Source organism: Sciurus vulgaris (genome assembly GCF_902686455.1).
Source record: "Sciurus vulgaris genome assembly, chromosome: 5".
Lineage (NCBI taxonomy): Eukaryota > Metazoa > Chordata > Mammalia > Rodentia > Sciuridae > Sciurus > Sciurus vulgaris.
This window is the reverse complement of record NC_136465.1, coordinates 80,343,830-80,363,786: the sequence shown is the minus strand read 5'-3', so window position 1 is coordinate 80,363,786 and position 19,957 is coordinate 80,343,830. Positions and strand designations below refer to the sequence as shown.

General features: G+C 33.9%; 1 protein-coding gene across 2 annotated transcripts in view; it reads right to left on the bottom strand.

Annotated features, from left to right (window-relative positions):
- LOC306661277 (pregnancy zone protein-like) overlaps positions 1-12,046 on the bottom strand; it is a 47,655-nt gene extending 35,609 nt beyond the window's left edge. For both annotated transcript variants that reach the window (XM_079140131.1, XM_079140132.1), the window contains exons 1-10: positions 11,891-12,046; positions 10,374-10,557; positions 9,495-9,648; positions 9,294-9,346; positions 8,811-8,831; positions 8,221-8,389; positions 6,810-6,894; positions 4,978-5,101; positions 3,425-3,539; positions 1,594-1,703 (exon numbers count right to left, since the gene is read on the bottom strand). In XM_079140131.1, the coding sequence (XP_078996257.1) occupies positions 1,594-1,703; positions 3,425-3,539; positions 4,978-5,101; positions 6,810-6,894; positions 8,221-8,389; positions 8,811-8,831; positions 9,294-9,346; positions 9,495-9,648; positions 10,374-10,557; positions 11,891-11,973 (1,098 nt within the window). In that variant the 5' untranslated portion in view covers positions 11,974-12,046. The remainder of the gene's footprint in view (positions 1-1,593; positions 1,704-3,424; positions 3,540-4,977; positions 5,102-6,809; positions 6,895-8,220; positions 8,390-8,810; positions 8,832-9,293; positions 9,347-9,494; positions 9,649-10,373; positions 10,558-11,890) is intronic.
- Positions 12,047-19,957: the final 7,911 nt, after the last annotated feature.

Here is a 19,957-nt window from a genome sequence, read left to right as displayed (position 1 = left end):
TATTTTTCATAAATACAGTACTATTGGTCATAGAACCCCTGCTGTAGAACCTCTGCTGTAAGAAATAGATCTTAAAATCTTTCTAATATTTCTATTTGAGACTACTCAAAAGTGGGACCATGAAGTTACCTTCCCAAATTTTCTCCCCTAGTGTTTTCCCATCTGGTTTCCAGCAGCTTTCTGTTTAGTCTGCACTCTGCCCTCTTGCTGCTTCCATATTGCTCCAAATCATCCTCTATACAGCATGAGCTGACCTGTTCATGGTACTCTCAAAGCCTGCAGTCACTTCTCAATCTGAAATTCTTACTGTACCCTAAAAGGCCCTCCTCATCTGATGGGCTTACTCACAGCTACTCAGTGAATTCAGTTACACTTTTTATTTTAGCTGCAGTCGCACTGCAGTTTCTTCATTCTTGAAACTATTCTGCACCTCAAGCCTAGGCCAGTCTCCTGTTTCTGGCCAGGTCATCCTCATCCTTCAAGTTTTCTCATCTTCTCTCTATCTGAAATGGCCTGGCCAGACCATATCTCTATATATTTCCTAATTTCTTCCCCATTTTATGGATGAAATACTGGAATGAATGAGGAAAATGGAAAATCACAACTTCAGATATAAAATTCAAAATATAAAATGAGGAAATTGGCTATAAGCTATCAGTTGAAAGATAAGTTACTCAAAAAGCAAATTTAAAAATCCTTGGGAACCTTACATATCTTATTTAAAAGGAAATTAATAATTTATTAAATTGGAATATTTATCCTAAATTTTACTGGTGTTGACATCATTAGATATTGAACTTTGAAGCTGAAAAAAAATTTTAAACTATCAGTAATAAAAAAATTAATCATCTAGATGAAAGTTTATTGCTATAGTTTGGATGTTAAATATCACTCGAATGCCAATAGTTATAGGTTTTGTCCCTGGGTGTTACAATTGGGAAGTTGTGGAAACTGGTCAGGAGGGTGGCTAGTGGGAGGTGCTTAGGAAATTGGGGGTGCATCCTTGAAGGAGATTGTGGCACTCCAGCATTCTCTCTCTCTCACTCTCTCTCTCGCCCCCTCCCTCTTGTAGCCCTTCTCCCTCCCTCTCTTTTTCCAGCTCTATCTCTCTTCTCAGCCTTGAGAGGAGGAGTTTCTCTCTGCTATATGTTCCCATCATATACTACCTCACCACAGGGTCTGAAGCAATGGAGCCAATCAGTCATGGACTGGGACTTCCAAAATTATGAGAAAAAATAAACATTTTCTCTTTGTAGCTAATTATGTCCGGTATTTTGTTTTAGGGATGGAAAAGTGATCGACACAATTACATTTTATTCTTTTTATGGAAAGTTTTATTTAAAAAATCATTACCTACAAAGAGAATTGCACAGGAAATACATTAGAGGTATGTTACGAATTTAATAAAAACATGCTTTGTTTTCCTGCATTTTTGTGCTATGTACTTTTCAAATTTTTTATTTGCATTAATTTTTTACCATTTTTTTATTCTAAATTTTATTTTTTTTATAAATATTGATTTTTTTGATTTTAAAATTTGTTTTCTTAAAAGCCTCATTCTGAAACTAAGGTTATGTTGAAATATAATTTTACCTGCCCAAAAAAAGGGAGTCCAGGTCTGTAATGTGAATCTGCTTTAGTAAATTTCAGTTTACTCAAGATATTTGTGATTTCACATGATTCATAACCAGTTAATTCTAATCCTGAAAAAGAAAAAAAGTGAAGTTGAACAGTTCTATGTATTTCAAATTCACCCTCTAATTCCACATTGGTTTCACTCCATCATAACTCCATATTCTCTTATTCATTCCAGAATTCCCCATACTTACACTATAGAAGCTATTTGAGAAGCAATTTGACATTAACTTCATTTACATAGAAAACAGAGTTAGCATCCACAATCCCTAGTTCTGGTTTTGCAAGAAGCCTACTTGTTCCACATATTTTTAAGTTCTCATCCTCTGTGATCTTGCTTCAACTTTCTGTCACTCTCACATCTCTGCTTTTTCCCTCAACTTTGTGCTTATAATTAGATCCTTCACATTCACATTGGCCTAAAAATATGCTTACATTTCTATCATGAATACTTCCCCAGAGACTTTCCCTTTCACTGGATGGCTTGTCCAAAGTATACCCAACATGTGGCATTCTTCCATTCAGTGAAGAATTTTCTTTGTCTTTTTTCGTCACCTGAGTCACCATGTTACCAAAGTCTAAATGATCCATGACTTGTCTCATAGATTCCTTGTCTTAGATTCATCATATATGTACCCTTGGTAATACTTCACATAGAAGTATCCTTGCTATTCTTTCCCAGGGCATCTAGGAAATTCTACATTTTTATTCTCCCCTCTCCCCGGGCCTTATGATTTTATTATATGCTCTTCTGTAATCTCCTAATGCAGTTGTTTTTCTTCTTGAGATCCTCTTTGTCCTGCCTCTATCCTAAATTTGGCAATGCTAAATGAGCTCACTTTCAGAAACTACAGCACTCAGGCTAGAAGAGTGTGGATCCAGGAGGTGTGGCTTCAGATTTATTTCTCTTACCCCAATCTGATGGCTCTCTTATTGGCACAATGTATCCACTTCAACTTAATATAGATATAATTAATTAAATTTGACACATTTTTATCACGATAGTTCTCTCACTGTGTTCTTTGTCATGGTTAATGACATTTCCTTTTCCTAGACACCAACTTTGGAATCCACTCATGCATTATTGGTGCAAATCAGCACCATCACTTTGAGAATCAGTGTAGAGATTTCTCAAAGACTAGAACTGGAACCACGATGTAATGACTGATTCCTCTCCATGGTATTTATCCAAAAGAACTAAAATCTGGGTTCATCTTTTGAATCAGCTTCTGGTATATCACATTGTAACACATTTTTTCATTTAGCTTATCTTCTTTATGTATGATACAGTTATATTTTAAAAATATCAATTTATTTAATTCATCTTTTCAAATATATCTGATAACTAATACTTTTTAGAATAACTTCTAAACTCTTCAGCATATGATTTACTTTCCTCCCCAGCTTAGTGTGAATCTACATTTTCAGATTCTTTTGAAAATGAACCCACTTTTCTATGTTTTCATGTTTCCCTGACCATCACCAATCTTTCAAAATATTAGACATCCTGTTCAACTCATTTCAAATGCTAGATTATCTTATAAAGCTTTCTTCTGGCTCTACATTAGGATTAATGATTTCTTTTCATATCCATTTGGCCCTTAGTTTCATAACTCTTGTAGAAATTTTATTATACATGCAAACAAATATAAACACCTAATTTTAAAATTTCAATGCCTTGAGGGCCCATGTCTTCTTCATAATCTGCTAAAACTGTAAAGTATTTAAATGGAAAGGAAGCTGGGTAAATGTTGATTGGATTAATAAATAATTTAAAAATAATGCAAACCTGTTCCCTCCTCTCTGATAGTGGCTTCTACTTGTATTTTCATGTCATAACCCCTTCGTCTCGGCTGAAACGCTTTAGTTTTTATCCGTTGTGTGAAACATCCTTTTTTGTCTGCCTGAAGAGAAAGGGAAAGAATTCTTGGGTCTTTTGATTTGCTATCAAAAAGTCAGTTATCGGGCTGGGGAGGTAGCTCAGTCAGTAGAGTAGAGTGCTTGCCTTGTAAGCACAAGGCCCTGGGTTCAATCCCCAGCACCAAAAAAAACAAAAACAAAAACAACAACAACAACAAAAAAAACAAGTGTTCAGACTACATTTTGGGGACATAAAATTTCACATTAACCATAGTTATTCATTGCTAACCTTTGCCTTCTCCCCTCTCTTCTGAAAATGATCCTGTTTCTGACATAGTGAACTTCTTAGAGTTTCCACATGTGCCATGATATTTGATAATTATAGTTTTTGTATGTCTTACTCCCCAAATGACAACTTTCTTTCTCCCATTTTTACCTTGGCCAAGGGTTGCTACTCCTCAAAACTCAAATTAGGCATAACACATTCTAAGAAGTCTCTATAATCACCTCCACCTAAATACTGTCTATGGATTACATACTCTTAACTGCATTTTCCTGCTATCTTGGATATTAATAGGAACACATTCATGAACTAGATGGATCCTTCTAGTAATCAAGTTTCCAAATGAAGAGTTGGGATGCATGTTTTCATAAAGATGTATCTTCATTTTGTACTCATGTACAAAAAAATTTAATGCATAATAAAATTCAATCATCTTTAATTTCTTCAGATGTCTTGACTCACTTTAAAATAAAAATTAGTACTAGTCTCCCTGATATAGTATAGATTTTGGCAGCTATATTCCTCTCGTGGTTTCTTGTTTATCTTGATGCTCATCATCAACTCTTCACCCTGGCCCTCAGTTGATTTCTGCAGATTTGTTAACTTTCATTTTTTTAATCCTTGCAACACCCACTGTCCTCGTCATACCCTAGGCTCTTACATCCTTTTCCTGTGAAATCAGTAATTTATGAATTCCATTTTATCAATGCAACATATTTAACTTTTAGCTGTTTCTCTTAATTTTCTTATTAAGCCTTTTCTTTGATGTAACTGGGGCCTCCAATCTCTTGTCCTCCTAGGTCTTCTCCTGAACCTTGTTCTAACATATTACTGTTCCATAAGCAGTTTGGATCCATGGCACATCTTTCAATTTTCATACTAGCCAAACTCTTAGCACCTGCCACATTCTTCTGTTATCTGTTGGATAAATGTCAAATTTGGACACTCCCTTATCGTTTCATACTTTAAATTTGCATGATGATTGCTATTGGAATACAATTATAAAATTGGCCAAATGAATACAACAATAAATTCATGAGCCCAACACTCCTAACACTGCCTGTATTAAAATTTTCCTTACTCCATAATTTTGCTTGTTGACTATTTTGAACATGTTCTCTATTGTATTGCATTTACTATTCTAAGCCATGAGAAAACAAGATCTGGTATTAGTTCTCTGGGGAGTTGTTTTCACATACCTGTTGGCTGAATTCTTCACAGGTATCTCGTGAATGTTTGCTATGGCAGGCGGAAAGGTGTCGGGAATATTTTCTGCATACATTAATTGTCACCAAACCAGGGACAGGTTTTCCATATGTGTACCTATAATATTAAAGTGGTCATACAAAAAGCATTTCATGTAAATGGCACAGATGTGTCTTCTCCTTCTTTGACCTGTCCATTCATCCCTCTTACACACCTAAAGCAATGGTTGTCCCTTCCATGACATTTGCACTCCAGAAGCAATTATTCTGAGAGACTGTGTCTTAATTATAACTTATAACTTTAACTTTATAAGTTAAACACTTATAACTTTAAGAAAAAGCACTTATTGAATCTTTTTGAAAGATCTCCAACTAGAAAGTTAATCAGTTTAGCTTTCCTCAGATCTGTTCTCCCCTTCCATTTAACACTGTCCTGTCTCTCACTTTCTCTGCTGTCTGATTATCTAGGTTATAATTCTAGCTTTGACAACACCTAATTGATTTAGAACAAAAAGTAAAATAAGGGTGTAAAAAGAATATATTTCTAAGTCCTCCATAATTCATAAGTATTTTAAAAGGACAAGTGGGAAAGTAGCAGCTACAAAACAAAAAAATGTGATTTATGAACATTATCATAATGACTTGATTTACTTTTGCCACATATGATGGAAGGATATGATGCAAGGCTCAAATCAGTTTACTTTTTCTCCAAGTATATTTTGTGAACCACCACCCTTGAAATTATCTATAATATAGAGTGAGGTTCCAAGTGCTTGAGTATTGCCTTAGGTTTATAAATAGAATCTCTGTAGGTGGGACCTGGGGTGTTCATTTTAATTAAATACCTCCTATAGATTCTCGTGTACCCTCAAGTTTGACTTCTGTTGCTTTAGCCCAGGTGTGAAGTAGGTGAGGTTCAGCCTCAGTGCCCCATGCTTTCCTCTTCTATAGTTTGCTCCTCAAAATTCCCATAATTGCTGATAAAGTAATAAATAATCTATAGAATTTAAATTTGATTTTGAATCTTATATTTAGATCTGGTTCAAAAAGTTTCCCCTCTGATGAAAAAATTTAAAGCATTGAGGCTCTTGAAAAGGATAAAAACATGTTACTTATGCTATTTTCAAAAGTAAGAGAGAAAGTTTCTCTCCTCTATGCATGTTGAGGATGCTATAATACATTAAGGCAATCAGGGAAGAAAAAATTATGATATGCATTTTAAATTCTATCATGTGTATCCACAAATCAAGGTACAGCATATGCATATGTGCTTTCCAAGTATTTTCCATGTCTTTTCACAGTGAGGGAAATTTGGAGCAATAAAGAAAACAGGACACAATAGCATAGAAGGTATGAACATGAGCTCCACGGTTGGACTACTGAGTTCAGCTTAGCACAGGGTCTGGGAAATGTAAATTCTTCATAAGCATATGGCATAGTGGTGAAGAGTTCAGAGTCTGGGGCCGCTTTTAGATCTAAGTTCCAGTCTGCCATCCACCATTTACAGTAATTCAAGCAAGTATTTTTTTTCCTTTATGTGTTTTGTTTTCTTCATTATAAATTGAGGATAATAAATATTTCTATTACATAGAGTTAGTATAAGAATAAAAATGTGCTTAAAACATTATGTCACATTTTAAATGTCCAGTGAATGATGTTATTATTAGTAGAAGTATCGTATATTGTCATCCCTGCTCCTTAGTATAGGCAAGCTGGGGAGAATTGTTACTCCCCTAATTAAAATACTTAAAGTACAGTAACTTATTTAAAATACATTCTCTTACATATAATATGGAGAGAATAATGAGATAGAAAATGCAACTCACAAGCCACAGACGGATACCTCAAGTTCTTCATCTAGAAAAGAAATAGTCTTGGGCATTTTCACTTGGACCTCGAATTTGGGTAAAACTGTTTTGAATAGAAGAGAAAAAGAGGTGAGAATGGGCCAGAGATTTTAAAGTATTAGTAATGGATTCCATTAGAGGAATTTATAACATATAGGATCATGTGAATTGATTTCAACTATAGTAGGATCACTGGAGAAAATACTGACAAGGAGATGTCATTCACATTACCAGGGGCACATTGTACTGTGTTATCTTGGTTAAGTGAGCACTGTATTTCCTAGACTGCTGTTCTCTGAGTGTGTACCAGATTTCGAACATAGAAGGAAAATAGTACCATGAGCCTCTGAAGATCATCACAGTAAGATGTGGCAGCAGAAGGACAAATAGATTCCAATGTGTCCTTAGTCATTCTCTGTGTCCAGCTTTTCTTCTTAAATGTTAGCTTTGCAGACTACCAAAATCCCAGGCCACCACCATACCTCAACTATGGTTCTACTGTACTGATAACTATGCAGAAGTCATAGCCTTCTGTCGGTCCTTACATAAGTTCCCCTGCATGGTGCACCCTGGCTGCTGAAGATGTTTTCTTCCCCAGTCCTTTGCAAGTTCAGATCAATCCATCCCCACTAATGTTTCAGATATGGTTATCAATATTGTCTGTCAAGTGCTGCTGATAGATTCTTATTTTCTAGCCTTTCCCAGAGTTGTGTAAGAGGTTATTCCTATAGTTTAATTTTATTTTGTAATTTTTATGGCAGTTCTGGTGAGCATTGGGAATTATTTTTCATGATAAGACCTCTCAGCTGTGGCATGAAACATTTATTTATATTAGAAAAGCCACATAATTTATAACTAATTAGTTGCTTGAATGTCTGATTTAGTAATTAGCTGATTGTTAAATCATCTGTTATAGTTTAATTGATTACTTAGTTGAACTATAATTTAGTTGAGTACTAAATTACTATGAATTAGTTGTCATAGTTGATTACTATAAGTATAAATTAGAAAACCATGAGATAATGCCAAGAAATACCTTAAGTTATAAGATAGATATAAATAGATACTTGGTGCATGTAGTTGATATAATGTATGGATTAGCAACTTATATTTGAATAGTCAGTGGTAATTATTGAAATTTCTCTTGCTTCTTATTGTCTTTATGATTTTGGCAAATGACTATTTTTTCTAGTATTTATATACTCATTTGTAAAGTGAAGAAAATAATTGTATCTGCCTCAGAAGGCTGTGGAGAGGATTAAGTGAGATAATACATGACAGTACTCAAGTGAATAAAAAAACTTGATTTCCGAAGACGATGTTAGACCTTGCTTGCTTCCTGTGTAAATATTACAATGTTATTCATGCCTTATTCCTGCATAATTCTTACCATATTCTTTCACCTCAAAGAAATGCTCTATTCTTTTCCCAGACTCCTTCAACAGTGTGATCTTGTAGGGACCGAGGATGGGCTCCACTGATAGTGGGAAGGAGAGCTGACTGAGTCCCCCTTGGAGCTTGAGACTTTGCCATTGGAAAATTCGGTTCTTCTTGGGATTCTATAGGTAAAAATATTATGAGCTCATAGAAACCATTGAAATAGATATTTTTGAGTAGTGGGGCCACTTTTCAGGTAAGAATGACATTGGGAGTTAGAAGCTAATGGGCCAGTAAATTGGCACTAGAAGTATTAGCAACATTTTCAGTGAATTTTAGACTGAGAGAAGGATAATAAGTTTATTAGCTCTGAGGTATTGCAGATGATATTTCAAACTGTACCTCTTTTGACATTATTAAATTACATCATTTCAAGTAATTTGTTCAGTTTATATAAAACCCACTTTTCCCAAAGAATTTAAGGCACACAGGGAAAATAGTATTTGTTAGTTTTGTTAAAGTAGGGAATAGAAGGGGAGAAGCAATTTAATGTAACTTGTAGTGAGCCCTCATTGAAACCGACATGTAGAATATATTACCTACCTCAATATAAATGACTGGGAACTGGAAAAAAAAAAAAAAAAAAAGAAGAAGAAAAAGTAGTTTGAGTGTGTGACAGAGTTTAGAAAGAGAAAACCATGAATTCAACACTGATAAAAGTTTATGGACCAAGGAAAGAAAGTAAATTTCTTGTTCAAATAAGGAAATATTCCTTGTTTGGTTCATAGCACTTTATATGTTTAGTTTGGTACATAAATCTCCTAAGAAGTCATGTCTTCCTTTTTGTGAAATAACATACAATTGGGTCCAACTAGTAAGTTTATTGTTATTTTCAAATGATACTTGTTTTACAAAAAGTTTTTAAGGAGAGAAATCAAATGTACTTCTTTTGTTCACCCTAATCAGATTTTTTTTTTTTTTTTTTGGTGGAATAATTAAGTTTCTCTTACATTGGTTTCTGGTTTTCCAATAGAACCTTAAATTTTGCCTATTTTCCTTAACCCCACCCACAGATATGAGACTCACTGTTTCATTGAACGGGTGAAAATTGATATCCACGGAGACAATGCGAAATCTCACTGAAATAAAGAGATTTTTTTCTCATGAAATTCCCAGCAGGAACCCAGGGTAACAAGAGCATGCCAGAAGTCTTATGACAGCTGAATCAAATAATTAAGAATATCCACCTTCCCCCAAAGTTGTCTTTGCTCCTTTGGTTCCTTATACCTGTTTGTCCTGGCTTGTATACAGGTTTGTCTGTCTGGACAAAGACCAGGTTCTCGACTTTGATTATGTGTATTGGCTTCCTTTTTTTGAAATGCTGGGTTGTACCCTTTATCTGCACAGTAATGAATGCTGTGGAAGATGGCAACTCTGGAATCTGCAAAATAGAAATGAGTGAAGAACCTACCCAGAACCACTTCTGAAAGTTTCAGCCTTCATGATATTCTGTTTTCCTGGTAAGTCCCTGAGAATTAGAAAGGAACAAGGCAAAAGGTCTATATTTCTCATCTTATAAGTAGATGATTGCAATTGTATAACATGACACTAACAATTCATTGATTTGGTCAAGAGGGGAAAAAATGAACTAACTCTTCTTCAGTCATGGTAATGAAAGAAATGACATTTTCTCATTTTCATAGTTGTATGGTGATATTCAAATAATTATTATATTTTATTTTCCAAATGCCAATAACAAATTTATTTTATTTATAGTAAGTAAGTAGGATTAAAGATTTAAAACTTTAAGTGATAAAAAGCTATGTGGAATAAATCAACAATTAACCATCTGTGAGATCTTAAGTGATTTGACTTTAGTATTTATACCTGTAATGGCAAGAGTATTACTTACTTCAGACATTTATTTTAAGGTTAAATGAAATTCTATAGGTACTGTTACCTTTCAAATACTGCATTCGATCTGTTTGTGTTGTGTAAGCATGTTTGGTACACTTTTATTTAATTTTTAACTTACTCCATACTCCTCATTTTCCTTCATTATACTTTTTTTTTTTTTTTTTTTTAATTTTGAGAGATGAGACCATGAGGTCTCAACTGAACACTCTTTCTCTAGCCACCTCCCTCATCCCAGTGGTTGATACTAACAATGAAAGGACTGCATTGGAATGAGTCCCTGTCTGCCACCAGGTCCGTGAGGAGGTTCCTGCTCTCTGTTCCATACTCCAGATCCATACTCAGTGTCACTGTCTCATTCAAGTGATTAAGGATAACACAGGCCTTTTCAGGAACTTGAGCATAGAGCTGTAATGGGACCAGAACCATGTACTGCCTGTGGAAAAAAGGATCAAACATAGAGAGGTTCAAAAGATGTTGTAATTGTTCCTGTTTTCTAGAAAATCTTTACTATCATCACCAATCATAGCATAGAGCCAGATTTCAGATTTTAACCAGATTTCATGTTGCTCAAAGATCAACATGAAATCAGACCACAGGATCAGAAAACATCAAATTAAAAATGATATGCCTCTCTCGTGTTTTGGAAATATCCACCCTTGGAACACTAGAAAACTTTGGGGAAGGAATCTTTAGTCATTACATATTTTGGGTAGAAATTCCAAATGTACATAAATTCATCAACAATTTACTACTGAAGATATTAAGATCTGCCTGCATGAGATCTTGAGTTCCATGTGGCTATCACAAATCTCTTTGTTCCAGGAAATACTAGAAAACACATGGGAGACACTGAATTGTTTTTGCTTCAGTTTAAGAAGCAATCTTCATACTTTTCTTTCTTTTACTCTCCGGTGATGGGAGCCAAACCAAGTGAAGCTAGGCTAATCACCAGACACTACCAGATACTCCCAGAAGAACAGGCCTCTCCCCTGTAACCATTTGCCTTTCTCTTATAATCACTCAAATATGCACTTTGTGATGCTGAATGTTTGCACACACCTCTCTCTTTCTGAGTGTCTTTGTCTATTTGGAAAACTTAAATTATTTTCATAAGACTCATCTCAAAAGCAATTTCTTTTATGCAGAATTTAGGAATGGCCCTTTTCTTACAGCAGGCCCCTTGAAAGAATTAGGGTTTCTTAGCAGTATTCTCAGAGAATCCTGCAATGCCTGCTTCTGTTTAGGGGCTATATTTTATTTTCTGTGTTCTATCTCTCTCCTTTTCTATTCTGTGAGGTACTGAGGGAAAGATCTGAATTTTGTTAATCTGTGTATTCCCAAGATCTAATGTTAGACCCTAATGTTTGCTGAAAGATTAAGTGAATTAATACACAAATCCTGGCTTGTCTGTAGGTCCCTCCATACATCTTGGCAATCCTTCACATGGGGAAAACACAGATCCAGAACCATTTCAAAGTGGCCAGAATACTGTACTCCTCTTAATGACTAATAAAGAATTATCCTTGTTTTTATTGTAGGAATACTATATTCTTTGGTGGATGTTTGACAAATGTTGCTGCCTTATGTCTAAGCTTTCTAGAAGTGGAAAATTTCATTCTACATGAGCAATAACAATTTGCTGACACCCCCAAGTTCTTTGACAACAGATGACTGAACAGGAAATCAGGAAATTAAAAAAGATCAAGAATGAGATAATGCCATGGGAAAGAAGAAGGACAATAAAATTTGGGGGAAATATTGCTTACGGTTTTGCAGTAGCCAAAGCATCTCTGAGAAGAAGCAGGAAAAGTAGAATTAAGAGTGGCTTGGGCAATTGATTTCCCCTCATGGCGCAGAGAGGAATAGAAGAGAATGGGAGCCAAGCTCTTGATTCCTTGAACTCTGAACTTGTTTCAGATTCACTGGTTTTTATTTTACCTGATGGGTAGAGAAGGTTAACTGTCAATCATTTATTTTTGTAACATATTAACTACTTCAGTATTAAAAAATCAATTCCAGATAATTTCCAGGAACATCAATATTCTTCCATCCACATTTTTTAATTTTCCAAATGCTTGACAAATAGTACTTTAAGGCTGCCACTGGCTCAGGTTATTAATCAGTACTTTAAATATTTTAAGGAAAAATAAGATAAATTACATGATTTGATGAAATAAATCAATATTCTTGACTTTTAAAAAGTACAATAAATGTGTATCTATATCCCAGATTTCTTCTTGGTAATCCAGGAGCATCACATTTATTCATCTAAGATTAATCCTCAGTGGTTCCTTTATAAAATAAGGGAATGAAATCTGTCACAGAATTTTAAACAAAATAAACTTGGAGGCAATTCCTCTGCTCTTTTAAAGTTTAACTTCATCTCATATACCTATTCTTATATTTGTTTTTTGTAAAGAAAATGATAGTTCATTTGGATATAACCACCCATGTAATACATAGTTTCTAATTTCACTAAACCTCAAGAATACAAAGTCAATTAGTTTATTTCATTCTTCAGGAAATAAAATCTATTTGGTGAACATTCATGTTTAATTTTACCTAAGTTATATAAAGACATTTTATCAATTGTGATGCATCATCCTATTTGCCTTTCAAAGGATATTGGGCTGCTGGAATCTATTTGTTACAGAGTTCTCAAAATATGAAAGATCCTACTATTATGTTAATATAAATAGAAAACCCCAAATTGGAGTTTGCATATTTTGAAAAGAGAACTATTTTCAACTATAAAATATGAAGAGAAACAGGTACTTCCAGGGCTCAGCACATGCTAGGCAAGATCTACCAGTGAGCTTTATCTCCAGCCCCTTGTTGTACATTTTAAAATACAATAAGGAAGAGTGACAGGGAAGTGAAGATAATACATGTGAAAACATTTGGGTAACTATGAAACTACAGTTATGTCAGATATTAAATTTCAATGATTATAATAAACACAGGTGAAAAATTCCAAGTTAAATAGATATTTTCCCAGGAACACTTATGCTTTTTGGATACACATCAAGTCTATATTTGAATTGATGCTGAATGACCAAGCCTATATTTTAAGTAATGCCTAGTGACTAAGTATACAAATCCTTTTTTGAATGATGAAAAGATCATACTCATAGTTTGAAATTCTAAAAGGAAAGAATTAACCTGAAGTATTATCAAAATGTTATCATTTTGATTTTTGATTAAAAATTTAGTAAATATATTTTAAATATTTGACATTATAATGCCAAAGCAGTACTTTTTCAACACTGTCACCTAAAGCTCTTCAACTCTTATGCTCTTCAAACTTTTTTCTTGTATTCCCTGAAAGAATTTCATGAAAATAATTTTGTGCTTACTTGACCACAAATATCATCAAGAGCAAGACAACAAAAGGTGTATTATATAAATTGTCATTGAAAAAATAAGTGTAGCATTTTCTAAATGTAGCCAATGAAATGTAAATGTTGTCACAATGTCACCCAACAGTATACATTGCAAACTTATCTAACCTCTTTATGTGTTGAAAAATTTTACATCATTCTTGTTTCTTTTTAATTCTACATTTCCATCCTATTTTGGGGGGCCATTTTACTCTGGTATTTCATGCCCTATCAGATATTACTGCAACTAAATATAATACAAATTTTATAATGTTTTGTGCATCTGAAGTTCTAAGTAGTAATAGAACGTTTCTAGATGAAGTTATTTTTGAAGTTATCAATTTATTACTTATCAAATTATAGTTATTTAATCCTAATAAATATTAGACAAGAAAATTTCGTTTGAAAATAATTTCTTAACGAAATTAATCAAATATTCCATTGGGCTCACTCAGTGAGATTGTGTATATTCTTGGATAAATATTGCTTATTGCTAGATTGAGACAAGTTTCAATTGTTTATTTTCTTTCTTTTTTTTCAAGTTTATTGTATTTCTATTTTAGAATACTCCTATTTCCCATTACATTATATTTCCAATATGTTATATGGGAAATAGAACAATTAAGTGTGTTCACTTAAAGTGAGATAGTAAAGGGGGAAGTTCTAACAATGCCATTTAATCATTTAGGCTTCCAAGTTATAAACCATTGGTCACATTATAGTCATCATTAAAAATTAATTTTAATTATGTGTAAGCTAAAAAATTAAATACATCTTCACTAATTTTGTTGAAACAAGTAGAAACCAGGCCAATTGCAAAAGGATTTGAAAGTCCATCTTTATAATTATTCTCATTGTTAGTGCTTAGAAATATGAAAATAAAAAAGCTTATCAGTACTTATGAATGGCTACCAATTCCTACTTTCTTTTTTAAAGACACAATGTATTCAGGAATTTGAGGAAATTGAATTATCAGCAACTTAAATATGCTTTTGTCAATCTAGAACTTCATAAAGGTCTTTAGTTTTATCAAACCCATAATTTGCACATTTAGCTCATTTTATTTGCAGCACATTTCTGATAATAACCTAATTTTTCATTGTCAAAACAATAGTCAAATTCAACTTATCTCTGACAGGAAATTATTAATTCATTTTTAATTCCAATAACTTTAATATATATTCTCATGATACTCTTCCGCTTCTCAATTTTATTATAAGGTGAAGATTCTTACTGGGGATTTCTTACCTAGATGAAGTTAAATATCTCTACCTCACTACTTCTTCCCACGCCCTCTTCTTTACTCTTGCATAACTCTCAGAGGGAAACTGAAATAGTCAGAGAAGGAAAGAGATAGTGTTCTTAAATGAAAATTGTCGTTTCTGCCACTTACCTTTATAATATGTATGCATAAAGAAAAAGTGATCAGAAGGACCCATTTCTAATGTCATGTGTTTTTCATACCAGCAATAGATTTAAGTTGAATGGATGCATGAGGTCTAGGATGGGCTGAAGATGCCTTGACTATAAAAGTATATATAGACATCATCTGGAGACTGTCATGCAAAGGTCCAATGTTTTCTCTGACTTGTGGAAGCTAGTCCACAATAAGGGTAGAGGGAGAATAGAAGTAAGACACATGGAGTAGACAAAGGGGAATGAAGGGAAGAAAGGAAGGAAGAAGGTTATGAAAGATAGTGGAATGAATCTAATATAACATTCCTACTGTACATATATGAATATACCATAGTGAGGTTCACCATCGTGCATATTCAGAAGAAACTAATTAAAAAAAATAACTGTGTAATTGGCAGAAAGATCAGAGAGGAAAGGGACCAGGGGTTGGAGGAAGGAAGGGAAAAAGAGGTACTAGAGATGGAATTAGAACAAGTTATATTCCTTGCTTTTATCATTATGTCAAAATGAATTCTACTCTTAGGTATAAACTAAAAAGAACCAATAAAAAAGAGTTTATACAACTATAAGTGTCTTGAAATATCTTTTTTTTGTAAGAGACAGCAATAAACTTTCATTTCAAGATATATCTGAAATGCATATAATAACTGAAAGAGAATGTTCACATATTTTTAAAAAACCCACAGTTCATGCCATAATTACATTGTCAACAGTATGTAATGCTAATTTTTTATGTAATTGTTACCAATAAAAATCACAGAATTGTTTATCATGCACGATTTCAAAGATTCCAGAAATGATGTTGAAACTGAGAACAAATCTGAATCTGAATGACGAATTTTAGACACATATCAAAGTCAAAGATGAATCTCCTGGTATTCCGAAAACCTTTACACATTTATCAAAAGTGTTGATTTTGAAGACTTTCTCACATCCTCCAAGGCTTTAATGAAAAAAGGACAAAACAAAAGTAAAGTTGTGAATGAATTATAGCAACAAGTGGTTTCATTAGCAAGAGGAGAATAAGTACAGGTGAAAGGAGTTGACTTTGTAATTGCTGACAATTGATATAATTATATAACAAACATCTTATCAAAATAAGACTAGTTATAAAAGTTACAAAAGACATCATTACCTTTGGACGTTTAAACTAATGTCATTTCCAAAGAGACCTATGTTTACAGAGCATTGAGCAATCCTGAGTGGGTTGAGATGAAAAGTGTCCTTGCCACTGTAGTGTACATTGGGGGAGTTAGGTACACTCGCATACATAGAATGAAACTGAAGTTCGTATGAACACAGAAAAAACATTAATAACAATAGTTTTTGTTGTTCATTTATTTTTGCTACTGGGGATTGAAACTAGGGAGTTTAAATACCGAGCCACCTTCCCAGTCCTTTATATATATATATATATGGTTTTTTTTTTTTTTTTTTTTTTTTTTGAGGCAAAGTCTCGCTAAATTGCTTAGGGCCTTACTAAGTTGCTAAGGGTGGTTTTGAAGTTGCAATTCTGTCTCAGCCTCCTGAGCTGCTGGAATTACAGAAATGCATCACCATGCCCAGCTAATAACAATATTTTTAATGAAAAAAGTAGAAATATTTGTTGTGATAATTTATCTATCATTATAACTTGATGAATAATTCTGTGTTTTCTCTCCTTGTGAATACTTGCCTGTTAGAGAGCAGGCTAGAAAAATCAGGAAATTAAAGACCATGTTTTCATCCTTCCTATATATTCCTGTACAGATTCTCAGAGGCAGAACAAATGATAAAAATAATAAAGAAATGTGCTATTTTTAGACTCATGTTTACTATTACCACTACATCGGCGTTCAGAGATCAGCCCATGGACTTGTCATCTGAGCTGCCATTCTTCTTGCCTGTCTATTCAAGACTGTGGAGGTACTTTCTTCAGCTTGCATCATTATAAACTGCCATAGTAGCAAATTAATATTCTCTCCCACCCAGTTTTCTCTAAGTCATCATGAAAGTTTTGCCCAGGAGAAAGAAATGTTTAATGCCTGCGCTGGGACCCTAGTCTCTGCATCCTCCACCTGCTGTCTCTTCTTTCTTCTCCTCTTCCACCATTCTGAACTTCCTGTCTTCTCCAGCACTGGAAACCCTTTCCACTTGATGTAAAGCTTTTGTGCTTTGTGAAACTTCCTCCTGGTTTGCTCTTCTACAGATGCTCACATAGCAAACGTCCTCTTCTCATCTCCTTATACATTTGCTCATCTATCAACTTCTCAGTGAATTCTACTCTGACCTTGGGTTTTAAAATTGCAGTCTACCTCCCATCTTCTGGCACTCTTGATCTTTCTTGCCCTGCTTTTTGTCATAGAACATGTCATTTCTGACTTATTATATAATGCACTTACTATATTTCATACTTATTGTCTTGCATTATGTTAGAAACTTTGTATAATTTTTCACTGTTCCTTGTCATCAAGAACAATATCCACTAATAGCAAACAGTCAATAAATATTTGTTTAACAAATGAACAAAAGAATCATGTGCCCATGAGATATGACCCTCGATTTCCTCTTTTGCAAAGTATAGAAAAAAGAATAAATAACTTGAATTGTGAGTATATGTTTAATATAGAACAAAACAATAACATTTCAAGGAGAATGAGTTAAGACTTACCCAAGGTAATGAGAAGTTATTCTTTGTGCATAATTATATTCCAGATTCAATTGCACTGTTTTATCAGAAGATCACAGGACATTTTTCTTCCTGTTATCAATGATATTAATATATATGTGGTGTGTGTGCGTGTGTGTGTGTGTGTATGTGTACTGGACATGTAAACATAAAAATATTAGCTAAATGTAATAAAAATGTGATTTTATTTTACATTCTTTTAGTTTATTATTATTTTCCAAAAGAAAATTTCTCTAATACATTTACTTTAAAATTTTTTTTATTTGTTCTTTTTAGTTATACATGACAGTAGAATGTATTTTGACACATCATGTATACATGAAGTATAACTTCCCATTTTTGTGGTTGTACATGATGAGGAGACACTGGTTATGTATTCATATGTGAACATAGAAAAGTTATGCCTTATTCATTCTGCTGTCTTCCCATTCACAACTCATCTCCTTTCCCCCATTCCACCCTGTCCAATCCAGTGAACCTCCTCTTCTCCCTTCCCCCAACCCCCACTTATTATGAATCAGCATCCATATATCAGAGAGAACATTTGACCTTTATATTTTTTGGGATTGGCTTATTTCACCTAGCATGATAGTCTCCAGTTTCATACATTTACCAGCAAATGCCATACTTTCATTCTTCTTTATGGCTGAGTAACATTCCATTGTTTGTGTGTACCACATTTTCACTCTAGTATGCTGATTTTAAGTCCTTTTGGTATAAACCAAGTTGGGCTGGATGGGTCAAATGATGGTTCTATTCCATGTTTTCTGAGGAAACTTCACACTGCTTTCCAGAGTGGTTGCACCAATTTGAGGTCCCACCAGCACAATGTATGATTGTACTTTTCCCCCACATCCTTGCCAACATTTGCTGTTAATTGTATTCTTGATAATTGCCATTCCAACTGGAGTGAGATGAAATCTCAGTGTAGTTTTAATTTGCATTTCTCTAATTGCTAATGATGTTAAACATTTTTTCATCTATTTGCTGACTGATAGTATTTCTTCTGTGAAATGTCTCTTCAGTTCCTTAGTCCATTTATTGATTGGGTTATTTGTTTTTTTGGTGTTAAGCTGGAGATTAATGCTCTATCTGAGGTGCATGTGGTAAAGATTTTCTCCCATTCTGTAGGCTCTCTCTTCTACATTCTTAATTGTTTTTTTTTTTTTTTTTTTCTGTAAAGAAGCTTTTCAGTTTGATACTATCCTATTTATTGATTCTTGATTTTACTTCTTGTCTTTAGGAGTCTTCTTGAGAAATTTGGTTCCTAAACTGACATGATGGAGAGTTGGGCTTACTTTTTCTAATAAATTGTTTTGGGGGTACCAGGGATTAAACTAAGAGGCGCTCAACCACAAAGCCACATCCCCAGTCTTATTTTGTATTTTATTTAGAGACAGGGTCTCACTGAGTTGCTTAGGGCCTCGCTGTTGCTGAGGCTGGCTTTGAATTCATGATCCTCCTTGCTTCAGCCTCCTGAGCCACTGAGATTACAGGCATGTGCCACCCTGCCTGCCTCTCAATACATTATCTTAATAAAGATAAATACTTTTGCATTCATAGAAATCTGTTTTGAGTCCATGTGGCTTACTCCACAGTCAATGAATGACCAGAGACTCATAGACTAATTAAATATCAATTAAAACAGTAAAAGTGCTTATATTTCCATGATGGATTATGCAATAAAATGATAATATAAATCAATAGCCAATAGTTACATAGCACTCCCTGAAGACTTTTTGTTGAATAAAAATGTAAATTTGACAGATTTTAATCTGTTAATCTGCAGTTTCCTAAGAATAAAACAGGCATGAATTCTCAAGAAACAACTCAGATAAATAAGAAATTTATTTTTCTGAGTGAATGATGCCCTTTTTTGAAGATCTAAATGGGATTCTTAAGTTCCACAGATGACACAAAGGAGCTCCAAGCTGGAGGAAAGGGCTAATTTTAGGAGAAAAGCAGACATAGTCATATGTGACTTCCCCAACTGCTGTGCTGGACCCAAGAGTGGTGCACTTTCCCTATGGTAAAGATCCTTTCTATGGGTTTTGAAAAATATAGGCACAGAACCATTAGAAAATAAAACATAAATTAAAATAAAAAGTAGATCAAACCTGATTCAAACTAGAACTACTACATGAATACGAAGTGTGGACTGGGAGCAGAATGATGAGTTAAGAGGAATTTGAAAAGGAAATAATTCTGACTTTCAGAGAAAGAGATGCCAGAGTAAATATAACCAGTGTTTCCAAAAATGTTATAACCAAAAAAAAAAAAAAAAAAAAAAAGTATTTTCAGGAATAGAATGTCACACTTTGCTTTTAAATTGGAAGGTTATCTTCCAGGTGTAAAAGAGGAGAGACTTG